This window comes from Dermochelys coriacea, chromosome 2 (genome assembly GCF_009764565.3).
Source record: "Dermochelys coriacea isolate rDerCor1 chromosome 2, rDerCor1.pri.v4, whole genome shotgun sequence".
NCBI lineage: Eukaryota > Metazoa > Chordata > Testudines > Dermochelyidae > Dermochelys > Dermochelys coriacea.
Genome location: NC_050069.1, coordinates 268398978 through 268415285, shown reverse-complemented (window position 1 = coordinate 268415285; position 16308 = coordinate 268398978). Strand labels below are relative to the sequence as shown.

General features: G+C 51.3%; 1 protein-coding gene across 1 annotated transcript in view; it reads right to left on the bottom strand.

The window, feature by feature from the left end:
- The window catches only part of PTPN23 (protein tyrosine phosphatase non-receptor type 23), a 41968-nt gene that overhangs the window by 24509 nt on the left and 1151 nt on the right, over nucleotides 1-16308 (bottom strand). The window contains 1 exon segment of the mRNA XM_038390221.2: nucleotides 3824-3898. Within this exon segment, the coding sequence (XP_038246149.1) occupies nucleotides 3824-3898 (75 nt within the window).

The window sequence follows — 16308 nt, the reverse complement described above, 5'->3', positions numbered from 1 at the left end:
CATGGGCAGGAGATCACTCTGAAATAGCTCCTCAGAGGGACTTTCCGGGGGCCAGTCACAGAAGCCAGAGTATTAGCCACTCTCAGAGAGAGTCCTCTGGGCTGGGCTGGAGTGGGGAGCTGCTGTAGATTCCCCACTCCTTTCACACACATGGGGCAGGCAGTTTGCCAATCCAGTGGTACAACTGCAACAAAGTGCTGCTTATGCCAGGCTCAGGAGAGGCCTCGGGCCTCTCTGTTCTGGAGCTGAAGGCAGCCAGGTATGTCACAAACTCAGCAGGCACCAACCACCCCACCACACCTTCAGCCCAAGGCTTTCAAAGTACTTTGCTCCATTAAACACCAGATGTCAGGCTGACATCTGTCCTGAGCAAACTGGGTGAAATGATCACTAAAAACAAACCACCTGGCTGCTCATGACTGAGAGGGACTAACCAGCACCGATTCTGCAAAGGAATACGGACTTGCTGATCTCCTGGAATTCTCTGAGCACGTCAGGAAAGGACAGGAGACAGGAGAACCGGTGATGATGTGCTTAGACAGCCAAAAGGCCTCTGACAAGGTCTCACACAAAAGGCTGTCGAAGACGCTAAGTCATCATGGGAAAGAGGCAAAGTGTTATCACGGATCAGAAATGGGCGGAGACAGGAAAAGTAGGATTCAGTGGTCACTTTTCAGCACAGCGAACTGTTAACAGCAAGGGCTGCAGGTTCTGCACCAAGTCCCGTGCTGTCTAGTTGATTCATTCGTGATCTGGAAGGGGGGGTGGGAGGGGTGCATGAGTTGAAAGTTACAAAGCTGACAAATTTCAGAGTAGCAGCCGTGTTAGTCTGTATTCGCAAAAAGAAAAGGAGTACTTGTGGCACCTTAGAGACTAACAAATTTATTAGAGCATAAGCTTTCGTGAGCGACAGCTCACTTCATCGGATGTTGCATGCAAGACGATCACACAGTCCCTTGAGCTTTAGAATCTATGAGTCACGACTAGACTTGCCACCTCTGATATCTTGCATGCAACAAATACCAGGCTTCAGGGCTTAAGCCAATCTCTGTCAGAGATCAGGAGACCAGACAACCCACAGTAAGCAGGTGTGGGATCCTTCTACCAACACAGCTAGTGCTGGCTCCTGTCAGAGAGGGGCTAGCGGACTAGATGAACTGTGGGTCTGATCCAGCCTGGCTACTCCTATGTTCCTGCGTCACGGGAGGCAAGGTGATGACCTGTGTTTTACAGATTAGGAAGAGAAAGATGCAAAGGGACTTTCCTAAAATCACACAGGAAGCCAGCAGCAGAGCTCTAGATTGCACGTGTCCCAGATCCAACCACTGGCCACACTCCCTCAGGAGCGGTTTTGTCACAGATCTTTTACTATACAATTTTAGAGACAGTGCGGTGTAGTGGACAGAGCACTGGACTGGGACTCAGGAAAGCTGGGGGCTCTTCCTGGCTCTGCCACTGACCTGCTGGGTGACCGCAGGCAAGTCACTTTCCCCCTTTGTGCCTCTGTGACCCCTTCCACCCTCTCTCAGTCTGAGACATTTCGGCTGCCAGCCTTCAGGGCAGGGACCATCTTCTCTCTGAACAGTGCCCAAAACAGTGGGACTCCGATCTCAGCTGAGCCTCAAAGCACCACTGGAGCACAAATGAATGAGAGATTCCTCTCCCAATAAGGGAATGACTTTGGGAAAGCAGAGACCCCGTCCTGGGAGCTGGGCAGGAAAAGTGTAACTTTTTCTAGCAGAGAGGAATGTGCTCACTCATCACTCCCGGTGGAGTGCCGAAGCAATCACTCAACAGCGTCAGAGCTCAGCCACAGCCTTATGGGAAATTGAGAGCCCACGGCTGGTGCTCTCTCCTTCGCAGCACGGCCACACAAACGGAAGAGAGCAAACCTCTCCCAGTGAGTGCTAACTGCAGTGCTCCATCATCTGGGCAGCCAGGTGCTAGGATCCAGCGGTGCTGCACCTTAGTGACGCGCTTGGTTTGGCCTGGCCTGGCCTGGCCTGGCCTGGCCGGGTGCAGAAGTTTATTTCTGCGTCAGGCCAAGCTGCTCCTTAATACCCTCCCATAAGCAGGCCCCACCTCACGGCTCCGCACACACAGAACAGGAGAAGGCTAATGGCACAACCCTGATGTTTCTCCCTCTGGGTTTTCAAGCCGGTCATTATGGCTCAGGTAACTCCGGTCACTCCAGCTGGACTCACCGCACTGCTGCTGCGGAAAGCGGGCGCGACGGCAGTCCTGCTAAAAGGTGCCTTGCAATGACAGTCTCCGTTCATCCACAGCAACGAGCGCATCACCTCCCCTGCGTTGCCTCCCTACGGGGCAGTTGGGTTTCCATGGCCCATTCAGTCCTGGGCCTGTCTACGGGGAGCGCCGCTGATCACACAGACACCTGTCAGCTGCGGGGAACATCACTTCACCACGTGATGGAGAAGACTGGCTGGGAGTCGACCTGGCCCTCGAGATGTGAACGCCCTAATACCAACTCCCTGGGCCAGACAGCCCTCTCCGGCTTTGGCTGCCTGCGTTTCGGGCTCCGCTGAAGCAGGCACACGAAGTCCAGTGTCTGGCTTGGCTGGAAACATTCCCCCCGTCCCGGGGTCCTTCTCCCGCTGATGCGCTCAGCTGTTGTGAGCGGTGCTGACCTTATCACAGCACCCCACAAACATTTCTGGGAACTCGAGTCAGCCACCCACAACAGCTCAGCTCTGGGATTCACATCACATCCACCACTGCAGGCAGCTCCTTCCCCTAGATCCCTAGTTCGACTCCAGAGGGGGCCAGCAGTGACCACTGATGGCTGTGCTGGACGGCCCTGCAAACCCCAGGGCCACAAAGGGTGGGAGCATCTCTACTCTGCCAGCCAGGAGCCCTGCCCAGCCCTCCTGTTCCCACCACCATTTACCTGCCTCTCCTTCAGCCTTGCCTATGATGTGCCTGACAGGGGCATCATGGGGGTGGGGGCACAGAGGGGCCTTGTTGCAATTCCCCACTGCAGGGGTTGCCCCCCTACTTCCCCCCCCGAGATCTCCTCTATAAGGCCACTTGCCCTCGCAGAAGAAACCAGCCTCCCTGCCCCAACTAAGGAACCTCCTCTCCCTCCAATCTTGTGAGACCCCTAGCGCTTATCTTTGTGCTGCCAGGGCCCAACCACAGTAACTGCCGGGGCTGGGGTCTAAGTAGCTCTAGGGGGACCACAAACTCCTTCCCCACCGGAGGTGTCTAAAATCCAAAGGGGCTGCTGCTGTGTGTGATGAGTTGCGAGGGTCCCAACGGACCGGTGTCCACAGCACTGCACACCCCCCTCCCCACAAATGGCACTGACAAGTCCCCTTGTTCACACTGACTCCAGCACCGAGCAGGCCATGGAGAGCAAACAGAGCCGATCCCCCGACCCCTCCACAGGCACACTGGCAGGGGGCGCAGGAAGCGAGTAGCCCTGCTGCTGCCCATGCAGCAGGAGGGTTTTAGGCTCCGGGGCTCCCTCACCTGTATTCAGTTCACACTGTGCCTGGGTCCCCTCCCAGCAAGGCAGTGGAGGTTTCCCCGTATAGAAAGCTTCCCCTGGAGGGTCCCGGGTTGGGGAGCAGACACCAGCACACACACAATAGAACCATGGGCTCTACCTCGTGGACTGCGGCCCGGAGATCAGGATTCTGTTCCTGGCTCAGCCACTGGCCTGCCCTTGGGCAAGTCACTTTCCCTGCCAGCCTTTGTCAGCCCCAGTTTGACTGTGCGCTCGGGGCAGGGACTGTCTCCCCATGTGACCGCTCCGCCTCCTAGTGCCGTTACACACTGCACAGCACCAGCGCACACTTACCTGCCGGAGCAGTTCAAGTTTCTTCAGCTCTTCATTGTAGCTCTCGGGATTCTCGCCATAATTCTTCAGAACAAACTGGAGGGAGAAAAAACTAATCAGAACTTGTGTCTGGGACTGGTGCATGGAGGAGAAATCGAGCACCATTCCCCGGAGCAGAGCTGCCCGGGCACTGCCGGAGTGCCAGCTGGAGCCAGGCAGCAAGAGGGGCAGCAGAAGCCCCAAGAAATAGCTCTGCACGAAGGGTGGCAGGGACACTTGGGGTTGGGCTTTTGGGGTGTTGCACAGGCCAGGCTGTTTCTGTCTTCGCTGAGGGAGAGGCGCTCAGAGCAGGAGAATTAAAGCCCCCCTGCAAGGCCAGGAACGTGTTACCAGTTCCCCGTGCTGCCCCCACACAGCCAGTCAGGCAACAGCACATGGAAGCCACCTCCACTTTGAAGGAGCCCGTGTATTTCCTCAGACAGCGGGTGCCCCTATTTCCCTGCAGCCTACAAGCCAGAGCCAGGCCTTCTGCAGAAGGAGCTCTGCAGCTTGAGCTCAGCTGGCCACTCCCAGCCCTGGTCAGACACTCCTCAGCCCACGGAAGCCAATGGAATTACAGACCCAGCCTGCAGACCTGTTCCCTGCTGGGGCAAAGGCTTAGCAGGGACCATGGCTGATCTTTGACTTAAGCAGCCATATTCAGCGTGAGCGGCCAAGGAGAGCGTGGTGCCAAACGTGAATCTGCAGCAATCAGCACCACTGCCCAGGTGACAGGCCTGCTCAAGCAGCACCACATGCTGCATCTTCACTTGTCCAGGAAGGGGCTAAACGGGAAAGGTTTTGTCACAGCTTCTTGTCCAATGGGCTGCCAACCTTTCATCTCGCAGATTTGCCATGGCTACTGGAAGCTACACACCTGAGCCAGGCTCCCAGATACCCTGTTAAGCGTCCTGTACACAAGACAGACCCACATGGAACTATCAACCTATGCCCGCTCCTCCAGCTCCCTTCTACGACTCAGCTTTCCCGTCACATTCCCCTTCTCCCCTCCCCACCATGGCAGAGTCTCTGGAGGCATCGGTCTAGGTCAGGTGGCAAGATCCTCAGGGCAGGGACCTTGTCTCTGATGTGCCAGTAAAGCACCATGCTCTGTGCAAATCAAAACCGATCCTGGCTCTCTTCTCCACTGGGCCCAGTAAAGCATCCCCACCCCCCATGGCTGAGGGCGCTCATTCTCTCATTTCCCTCCAAGCCTGGCTACTGGGGGGTTGTTCCTTCCTGTGCAGCTTCCAGTGCTTTACCCAACCCAAGCTTAAATAATGAATGCCTTTCCTCAGGGTTCAGCCCCAACGCCGCTCAGCTCTGAAATGTGGCCACCTCTGGGATGAAACCCAGCAGCTGTTTACCAGCACACAGCAACGTGAGAATCCAGATTCAAAGAGAATCCGCAGAGAAGATTCAGGAGACAAAGGTTGTCAAGGTTTCTTCCCCACTCTGGGGTACAGATGTGGGGGCCTGCATGAAAGACCCCATAAGCTTATTCTTAACCATCTTAGGTTAAAAACGTCCCCAAGGTACAAACTTTGCCTTGTCCTTGAACCGCATGCTGCCACCACCAAGCGTGTTAACAAAGAACAGGGAAAGAGACCACGTGGAGACATCTTCCCCCAAAATATCCCCCCCAAGCTCTACACCCCCTTTCCTGGGGAAGGCTTGATAAAAGTCCTCACCAATTTGTACAGGTGAACACAGACCCAAATCCTTGGATCTTAAGAACAATGAAAGATCAATCAGGTTCTTAAAAGAAGAATTTTAATTAAAGAAAAGGTAAAAGAATCAGCTCTGTAAAATCAGGGTGGTAAATACCTTACAGGGTAATCAGATTCAAAACATAGAGAATCCCTCTAGGCAAAACCTTAAGTTACAAAAAGACACAAGAGCAGGAATATACATTCCATTCAGCACAGCTTATTTTACCAGCCATTAAACAGATGGAAATCTAACGCATTTCTAGCTAGATTACTTACTAACTAACAGAAGTTCTGAGCTGCATTCCTGATCTGTTCCTGGCAAAAGCATCAGACAGACAGACCCTTTGTTTCCCCCCCCTCCAGCTTTGAAAGTATCTTGTCTCCTCATTGGTCATTTTGGATCAGGTGCCAGCGGGTTATCTTAGCTTCTTATCCCTTTACAGGTGAAAGGGTTTTGCCTCTGGCCAGGAGGGATTTTATAGCACTGTATACAGAAAGGTGGTTACCCTTCCCTTTATTTTTATGACAAAGGTAGTTCTCAGGACTGAAATCCATCCAAAACACGGGAGGTGATACAGCCCCTGGGATCTTGAGGGACCACACGAGGCCAGCACAATGGTTCTGCGTCTGATGGGAAAGATGGTGCCTCCAGCAGGACCGTGCCCCCACCACCACGCCGAGGTGCGGAAACGGTCCTGACTCGGGAGCGAGGAGAGCCATCAAGGCATCGCCCGTAGAACCCTGGAGATTCCCCCCCACCCTCTCCAACCTCACTTAGCTTGGACGAGCCAATGGGGTCGCAGCACAAGGAGCCGTGGCTGCCGGCTACATGCACTGTCGCCGTCTGCGCAGCACCACCTGGGTCCTGAGCACTGCAGGTGACTTCTCCATGAGAGACGCCTGCAGCGGGTAACTGATCCGCTGTTCACTGCGCGGAGCGCCCGAGGGATCGTCCAGTTCTTGGGTGCCCTCAGGTGCCAGACACAGCATGCTCCCATTAGGGGCGTGCATTGCACTCCCACAGCTGGAGCAGCTGGTTAAGGACCAGCACTGCTCACGCACAGGACGGGGCTGGCTGTCCAGGCCCCACAGAACGTAGCAATGCTGACTGTGGCACGCAGAAGTGACACTGACTAGAGCAGCGAGCTATATCCTTCGGAGCTACGCGCACACACAGCTGCCTGGCCTGGGCAGAGCGAGGACTCCACTGGAGTCCAGTCCAGTGCCCAGCATAGGAGACTAGAAGCCAGGGCACAGGGAGCCTATTTGTGGCTCTGGCAGTGACCTGTCAAGGGGCTTTGGGCAAGCCACTCCCCTGTTACATGGGGAGGCTCAGCACACAGAGGGGGGTAGCAGGGTCGGGGGCTTAATGAAGGCTCTGAGCTCTCAGAGATCCCCAGCCAGTGCTACAGGAGGGCAAAGGATTGTGAGAGCAATGCTCAAGGGAAGAGGGCCCAGCCATACCCAGCTGGCAGCAAACCAGCTGGAGAAAGACTGTCCTTGTCCAGTGTTAGAGAGACTGAGGCTGGTGACTGCAGACACGTACTACCCTTGACTGAAGGGACATAGCTCCGCACTGGCAAGAAATCAAGCTGCCTGCTGTGGTTTGGGGGAAGGGACTGACACCAACTAGAGATCTGTGGGGTCCAACTGTCTTGGCAAAGCTAGGGTCCGAGTGAACACCACACAGGGGCACTAAGTGAGAGAGGTCAATGGCTCTCTGGAGGAGAGCTGAAGATTCGGCAGCCTTCCCAGACTCTGGGGGGAGAAACGATTTCTAAGAGAGACGAAGCAGCCTGAAAAATCAGCACTGAACACAACATACCTGGCAATACCCCGCACACTTACCCAGTCCCTAGGATCCCAGAGGGCTTTCACAAACACATAAGCTGCACACCCTCCCAGGGTGGGCAAGTCAATCACATTGCACAAACCCAGAGGCTGAGCAGCTTGCCCCAAAGCCACACAACAGAGGCAGGAATAGACAGCAGGAGTCCAATGGCCCTACTGTAACCATTATATTGCACTGCCTCCTGTGACATCTGGTGGGATGAGTCACGCAAAGGCTCCTAAGTATGTGGCACAAGGTCAGCAGGATGAAGAGGAAAGCAACTAACCCCAGACTGCAGGCCGTCCCCACCCACGGGCAGAGCACAGTTTATGGGGAGATCTAGTCAGAGTGAGAGAAATCTCTGTCCTCTAGGTCACTGGGTTCAAATCCAGCCCAGCCAAGTCATGACTCACAGCTATCATCATCCCCAACGGCTCACTGACAGGGACGTCATGAGTTGGTGGCTTCAGTTCTTTACTTAAGGGTGGATAAAAACAAAACAATTTATTTGAAAAACAATTTTTACATATGGGATTTTGATTTAAATTGGATATTTTGATTTTGTTAAATTATCATTAATTTTTCTTTTTAAAAGTACACCTGCTTAAAATCAAATCTGAATCTAATACAAAATATGTGAAGTCTTAAAATTATAATCTCAATACATTTAAATAAAAAATAATAATTATGCTGAATCCATGAGCCTCTGTCAAAAACTGAGTTAAAGGCTGCTTTTCTAGAAGAAGAACCAGGGAAAAACTTTTGAGGTCAGACTTTATAAATATGGCAGAACAGATCAGCCTAAGTAACTTAGGAGACTCATTTTCCAGAGACTTAGCCCTGGTCTACACCAAGGGTTAGGTCGAATTTAAGCCACATTAGGTCGATTTTAAGCCATGGGGTTAGGTCGAATTTAGCCGCATTAGGTCGATTTTAAAATGAATGTGTCTACACAACCAATCCCGTTCCGTCAACCTAAAGGGCTCTTAAAAATCGACTTCTGTACTCCTCCCCGGCGAGGGGAGTAGCGCTAAAATCGACCTTGCTGGGTCGAATTTGGAGTAGTGCAGATGTAATTCAACGGTATTGGCCTCCGGGAGCTGTCCCAGAGTGCTCCATTGTGACTGCTCTGGAGAGCGCTTTGAACTCCGATGCGCTAGCCAGGTACACAGGAAAAGCCCCGGGAACTTTTGAATTTCATTTCCTGTTTGGTCAGCGTGGCGAGCTCAGCAGCACAGGTGACCATGCAGTCCCCCCAGAATTGCAAACGAGCTCCAGCGTGGAGCGAACGGGAGATGCTGGATCTGATTGCTGTATAGGGAGAAGAATCTGTGCAGGCCGAACTCCTATCAAAAAGAAGAAATGCAAATATATATATGCGAAAATCGCACAGAGCATGGTGGAGAGAGGCTACAACAGGGACACACAGCAGTGCCGCGTGAAAGTCAAGGAGCTCAGGCAAGCCGACCAAAAGACAAAGGAGGCAAATGGTCGCTCCGGGTTCAAGTCCCATACATCCCACTGCTATGATCAGCTGCATGGCATTCTAGGGGGGAACCCTACCATTACCTCACCACTGTCCGTGGACATCTGCAAGGGGGGAGTCTCACACAACAGGGAGGAGGATTTTGTAGATGAGGAAGAGGAGGAGAAGGAGGAGAATGCGCAGCAGGCAAGCGGTGAATCTCTTCTCCCCGGCAGCCAGGCCCTTTTCATCACCCTGAAGCCGATACCCTCCCAAGGCGGGATCCCCGACCCTGAAGCCGGAGAAGGCAACTCTGGTGAGTGCACATTTGTAACTACAGTACAGGGTTTAAACGCAATAGTATTTAATGTTTGATTTGCCCTGAAGAATTGTGATGCATTCACGGCCAGTACAGCTACTGGAAAAGTCTGTTAATGTGTCTGTGGATGGAGCGGGAATCCTCCAGGGACATCTCCATGAAGCTCTCCTGAAGGTACTCTGAAAGCCTTTGCAGAAGGTTTCTGGGGAGGGCTGCCTTATTTCGTCCTCCATGGTAGGACACTTTACCATGCCAAGCCAGTAGCAAGTAGTCTGGAATCATTGCAGCACAAAGCATAGCAGCAAATGGTCCTGGGTTTTGGTCGCATTCAAGCAACATTTGGTCTATATCTTTCTGTGTTAGCCTCAGGAGAGTGATATCATTCATGGTCACCTGGTTGAAATAGGGGAATTTTTGTAAGGGAACAGTAAAAGGACCCCGTTCATGCTGGGTTGTTTGCACTTGGCTAAAAGGGATCATTCCAGAGAATAGCCATGGGGCGGGGGGAGACGTGAAGGGATCAACCCGTGGTGGGGTGGGGGGAGATGTATGCTGCACATTCACCCGAAAACCACAGCCCCACCTTTTAAATGTGAAACCCAACCGGCATTGCTTGCTCTGGGAAAGGAGGGTGCTGCAGTTTGAAACCATTCCTACATGTTATGAAGGCGGAAGAAGCCAACTCCCCATACCAAAAGGCTTACCATGGCTGCCTAGAAACCGAATTCTGTTGCCCAGAGGTTTGTGATGTGTCACCATACCGGCAGGCGCTCAATATAAAAGGGAAAACGTGACCTTGTACCTAAAGCACATGTGCTGTCTGCTGTGAATTGCTTGATTCACTGTGAAAGAGTCTCCCTTTTGTTCTCAGAAATGTAGCATCTCAAATTTTACTCCCCCTTTTTATCTCCCCGCATGTACAAATGTTTCTATGCTACCCCTATCATCTCCGTCCCTGAGGTTATCACAGATTAGAAGGCGGAAAAAGACGCACTCGCGATGACATGTTTTCCGAGCTCATACAGTCCTCCCGCACTGGTAGGGCACAACTTAATGCATGGAGGCATTCAGTGGCAGAGGATAGGAAAGCATTAAGTGAGCGCAAAGAGCAGAGGCAAGAGGCGATGCTGAGGCTAATGGGGGAGCAAACGGACATGATGAGGAGTCTGTTGGAGCTGCAGGAAAGCCAACAAGAGCACAGACCCCCGCTGCATCCATTGTATAGCCACCTGCCCTCCTCCCCAAGTTCCACATCCTCCTCACCCAGTTGCCCAAGAACGTGGGGGGTTGGGGGGGGGGGGAGGCTCCAGGCACCCAGCCACTCCATTCCAGAGGATGGCCCAAGCAACAGAAGGTTGTCATTCAAACAGTTCTGATTTGTAGTGTGGCTATGATAAGCAATGTGGCCTTGTCCTTCCCTCCTCCCGCCCCCAGGCTACCTTGTCAGTTATCTCACTTTTTTTTTTTTTTAAATTAATAAAGAAAGAATGCACGGTTTCAAAACAATAGTGACTTTATTTCCTTTGCCAGCTGTGATCGAAGGGGGGAGGGTGGTTGGCTTACATGGAATTAAAATCAACAAAGGGGACAGGTTTGCAGCTAGCAGAAACACACACAACTGTCACACCGTAGCCTGGCCTGTCATGAAACTGGTTTTCAAAGCCTCTCTGATGTGCAGCGCGCCTTGCTATGCTCTTCTAATCGCCCTGGTGTCTGGCTGTTCAAGATCGGCCGCCAGGTGATTTGCCTCAACCTCCCACCCCACCATAAACATCTCCCCCTTATTCTCACAGATATTCTGGAGCACACAGCAAGCAGCAATAACAATGGGAATGCTGGTTGTGCTGAGGTCCAACCTAAACAGCAAACAGAGCCAGTGAGCTTTTAAACGTCCAAAGGCACATTCTACCACCATTCTGCACTTGCTCAGCCTATAGTTGAACTGCTCCTTATTACTGTCCAGGCTGCCTGTGTATGGCTTCATGAGTCATGGGAGTAGGCTGGGTCCCCAAGGATAACTATTGGTATTTCAACATCCCCAACGGTAATTTTCTGGTCTGGGAAGTAAGTCCCTTCTTGCAACTGCTCAAACAGCCCGGAGTTCCTAAAGATGTGAGTGTCATGCACCTTTCCCAGCCATCCCACGTTTATGTCAGTGAAACGTCCCCTGTGATCCACCAGTGCTTACAGCACCATTGAGAAGTACTCCCTGTGGTTTACGTACTGGTTGGCAAGGTGATCCGGTGCCAAGATAGGGATGTGTGTTCAGTCTATCGCCCCACCAGTTAGGGAACCCCATTCCACAAAGCCATCCAGTATGACCTACACATTTCCCAGAGTCACTACCCTTCATAGCAGAGCGTCAGTGATTGCATTGGCTACTTTGATCACAGCAGTCCCCACAGTAGACTTGCCCACTCCAAACTGATTCCCAGCTGACCAGTAGCTGTCTGGCGTTGCAAGCTTCCACAGGGCTATCACCACTCGCTTCTCAACTGTCAGGGCAGCTCTCATCTTGGTATTCCTGCTCTTCAAGGTGGGGAAAAGCAACTCACAAAATTCCAGGAAAGTGGCCTTATGCATGCGAAAGTTTTCCAGCCACTGGGAATCGTCCCATACCTGCAACACTATGCGGCCCACCAGTCTGTGCTTGTTTGCCATCACCACCTTGATATAAATCAACCCACCCCAAGAGCTGTCCCCACCACAAGTAGCCCCCTCATAACAGATGCAGCAGAAGGCCATGGAGACTGACCGTTCTACTAGCGTGGGGGTGGCCAGGCAGTGCTGGAGGCCAGTAGAGCGGCCACATGGCAATACAACACTCAGATCGCCATGCCACATCGGAGCTGTGCTCGCTTCGTGGGGCACTAAGGCTTCTGGGAGCACATCCCAGCATTTTTAGCACTGCAGCAAGCCAAGCCTCGCTCTGCATTTTCTCAGTGAACTATGGGAGAACTTGTCTGTCCTTTCTGGGCACAAGGGGGGAACTGTGGGAAGGCTCTGGAGGACTAATGGCACTCAAGTGGGGCTACACCTGTACCCATACTAGAACAGTCGTGTTAGCAGTGACAAGTTGCGCTCACTCACATTTTAGTGTACATCTCCCCGAGGCCATCCAATTGGAGTTAAAAGCATCGTCACATCCAAGGCCAGGATTCATGTGTGGGGATGGGATTGGAATTAGGGGAAACACTCTTGTCAAAAGTTGAGTTAATTCTGCAGTGAGGACCTGCCCTATGATCTTCCAATAAAGCCGTGCTCAAGAACACCCACAGCAGCCAGAGCACCCAGCCGCCTTAACCTGGAGAACCACCAGGACCTGAAGGGTTACCAGCTAATGTGGTAGAGCTGGTTTGAGCACAAGCCAAAAAAAGTCCCTCTCTGGACTGATGGCTTCTGCCAGAGAGCGTCAAGCTTGGCCTTAATCCAAACAAATTGCTGATTGACAATAAGAGACTGAGTATGTAGCTGGCACCCACCCAACCAGGAGGTTTATAATCCCAGGGACTAATATAAAAGAAAAATTAAATGGGATCCTCCTCTGTTGACTGCACAAGCCCAGCTCCTCCAGGGCTCTTAGTAGCAGCAAGCCAGCGTAGAGAAGAACTGGATCAAGGGCTGGAAAGCAGATACTCACTGATTAATCAACTTCCCAAGCATTTCCCAACTGAGGCTCTAGCAGAGGGGTGGGCAAACTTTTTGGCCTGAGGGCCACATCGGGGTTGCAAAACGGTATGGAGGGCCAGGTAGGGAAGGCTGTGCCTCCCCAAACAGCCTGGCCCCGCCCCCTTCCGACCCCTCCCACTTCCCACCCCTGACTGCCCCCCTCAGAACCTCCCACCCATCCAACCCCCCCTGCTCCTTGTCCCCTGACCGTCCCCTCCCTAACTGCCCCCACCCCCATCAACCCCCCCACTCCCTGTCGTCCCACCCCAGGACCCCCCAAGACCCCACCCCCTATCCAACCCCCCCTACTCCCTGTCTCCTGACTGCCTCCACCCCATCCAACCGCCCTGTCCCCTGACTGCCCCCCGGGACCTCCTGCCCCTTATCCAACTCTCCACTCCCCCTCCCCGGCCGCTCAGAGCAGCAGAACAAGCTTATTGGAAAGCCTGGGAGGTGGGCGGGCCCAAGCTGCGCTGAGAGGGAGGAGGGAAGTGAGAGAGGGGCCAGGGGCTAGCCTCCCTGGCCAGTAGCTCAGGGGCTGGGCAGGATGGTCCCATGGGCCATAGTTGCTCATCTCTGCTCTAGCATGTCACAATACTCAGCTAAGCCTCTCAGCCCCATGTGAGGTGGGTATTATCCCCATTTCCCAGGTGCAGAAGGGGGAGACAAAGAACTCCCCAAGGTCACACATCAATTTGGCAGCAGAGCGAGGACTAGAACCCAAGAGTCTTGACCCTGCTACTCAGCCACAGGGGGGCCCTCAGCAAGCCAGTAAGCCTGTCCATTACTTAGTTTCCCCTACCTCACAGGGTGCATGCATGTGTGTGTATGTGGGGGGGGAACAGGACTAAATGAACACATGTTCATCAAGGGCTTGGAGGCCGTTGGATTTTAAAAAGTGCTTTTGCCAAGCTTGGAACTTACTGATGTCAGACAGATGCTACCACTGCGCTCACCAGCAGCATCTCCTAAACCTCCAGGAGTTTAAACTGAGACCTGTTATCCAACCTCCCAACCACAACCAGAAAAGGGGGAGGAACCTGAGATCCCAGATGATACGCTGCAAACCCAATCTGCTTCACCACTCAAGGTAAACACAGGGAAGAAGAGAAATGCTGAAGGTAAACACCCTGAAGTTTGTCAGGTTAAAAAATATCAGATTTGTTTTAAAAATAATATGCTATACTTCGCTATTGCCTAGATTATTACAACTGAAGGCACTTAAAAAAAAAAAAGTACTTTTCACCATTTCTGCATCTCTCCGCTCAGTAATGAAATTGGACGAGTCAGTTTGTCTGATTTCTAGTTGGTTTCACTTCCTGTTTCATGTACCAACCAGCAAAATGCAGAGAAATCTGGGTTGCAAACACTGCAGGGAAATCTTTACATCTAAAGAGAATAGTTGCACAAAAGTATTTCTATTAATATCAGGTTTTCAGGATTTGTTTTATTAAATAAAGAATAAACTCGAGGTTTAAACATGCTGAAAGAGACAGCACTTGTTCTGACCAAGTGGTCAGAGCATCCCTCACATGCAGCCACGCCTGCCATACAGCCATGTGATTTTAAAATGCCTTGTTTTGGAGGCCACCCTCCTCTTGGTAGGCATCTATCACTCCATCCACTGCAGCAGAAGTTCTACTGATGGCTAGTCTCCTTTCCAGCACTAGCAGACAAATCGGAATGGCAAGGACTGTTTCTAACTTACTATCACCACCATGTCAGCACCCTGCAAAGCATGACTCAGCTCTCTGGACTGCATTAGAAAAAGCTGAGGAAGGCCCAACTACTTATGGTCATCCAAGATCCCATAAAAAGAAAAGGAGTACTTGTGGCACCTTAGAGACTCACAAATTTATTTGAGCATAAGCTTTCGTGAGCTACATCATTGCATCTGATGAAGTGAGCTGTAGCTCACGAAAGCTTATGCTCAAATAAATTTATTAGTCTCTAAGGTGCCACAAGTACTCCTCTTCTTCTTAAGAATTTTTGCACATTGTACAAAAATAATATGAATTAGTACTAACAGAACATTTCTCAAACAAATCTCAAAGATGGGCAAGTATTTTCTTTTACAAAAGTTAATACAAAATGGGCAAGGATCATAACCATTGATAGAGATACAGAGGGGTCCCAGGGACACAACCCACTTGAAATCTAGTTAATTTAAGAACAAACAAGTTAGACAGTTTCAGATACTACCCTTGCCCCGACTCCCCAGGGCCAATTTTTGTTTTACAATCACTTCCCCCCCATTTTTGCTGTGTGAAAGGGCAAAGAAATTGACCCACACTATCAGGGAAACAATTAAACTGACCCTGAACAAACTGCAGTCAAAGTCACAGAGACCAATCTTTCAATTCTATAAATTTTAGGCATTGTTGGTAACAATGGTAAGTAAAACATCCCCAGATAGAAGAGCAATATTTAAGCTGGTCTCTTTCTCTGTGACCTAACACAGAGGAATTCAGTGATCAAGTCTCCTATCTGCAAGTCCCTGCTTTATAACACTGCCTCTCCTTTATCATAGCACAATATTTTAAAGCAGCAAAGAGTTCTCAAATAAGCTTCTAGTTTCTAAAGGATGTGAGATTGAGAGTACAGCTGCCCCTTTGCTCTTTTATCTACTTTCTTAGGACTTGATTCAAACTCCCTTAAAGCCAATGGAAACCTCCCACTGTTTTTATCATTGGCTTTAACAAACACTGGATTGCGTCCTTATTAAATAAACATTATTGAGACGATCTCAAAATGCCTAGATTAAATACATTATTGATTACAGTGAGATGGGGCAGGATGGCTCCCACTTGTCTACACTTCAAAGTTATGTTGTCATAGCTGTGTCAGTCAGGGATATGAAAACACACCACGCACCCCCGTGACATAGCTCTGCCAACAAAACCTGCAGTGTAGATGCAACTATGCCAACAGAAGAGGGCTTTGTCGAGGTAGCTAATGTCATTTGGAGTGGTGATGTTCCTACACTGGCAGAAAAACTCCTGTTGGTGTAGGCTGTCTACACCCTAAAGGGCTATGCTGACACAGGCTATGTAAACACACCTACAGTTTGGACCAACTGGGCATCGAACTCTAGCAATCGAGGGTCCGTGTTATGAAATCCTCCCACAGGAGGTCTGCTCGAACCCCTTTAGGGCACACAGCAGGAGTGACCCTGTTTTGACAGGCTTTTCCATAACCATTTGGGGTTCCCTCCTGGGGGATTTCTGCCCCTCCTACCTCCTTTAGAATCATCTCTTTGCATAACCTGGGACTTTATCCCATTTGCTGGTGGAGCAGTTTCCCTTGAAGGTCATTACGTCTCCCATTTGCCCCTCTCTGACAGTACATTTGATCTGGTTGGGGCTCTTGACCATTGATATCTGGTACCTTGGCTTTATTGAACAGGGCGGAGCTATCCCAATGAAAAGCAACTTACAAATGGGTTAAATTAATACTGCTCTCTTAGAAAGT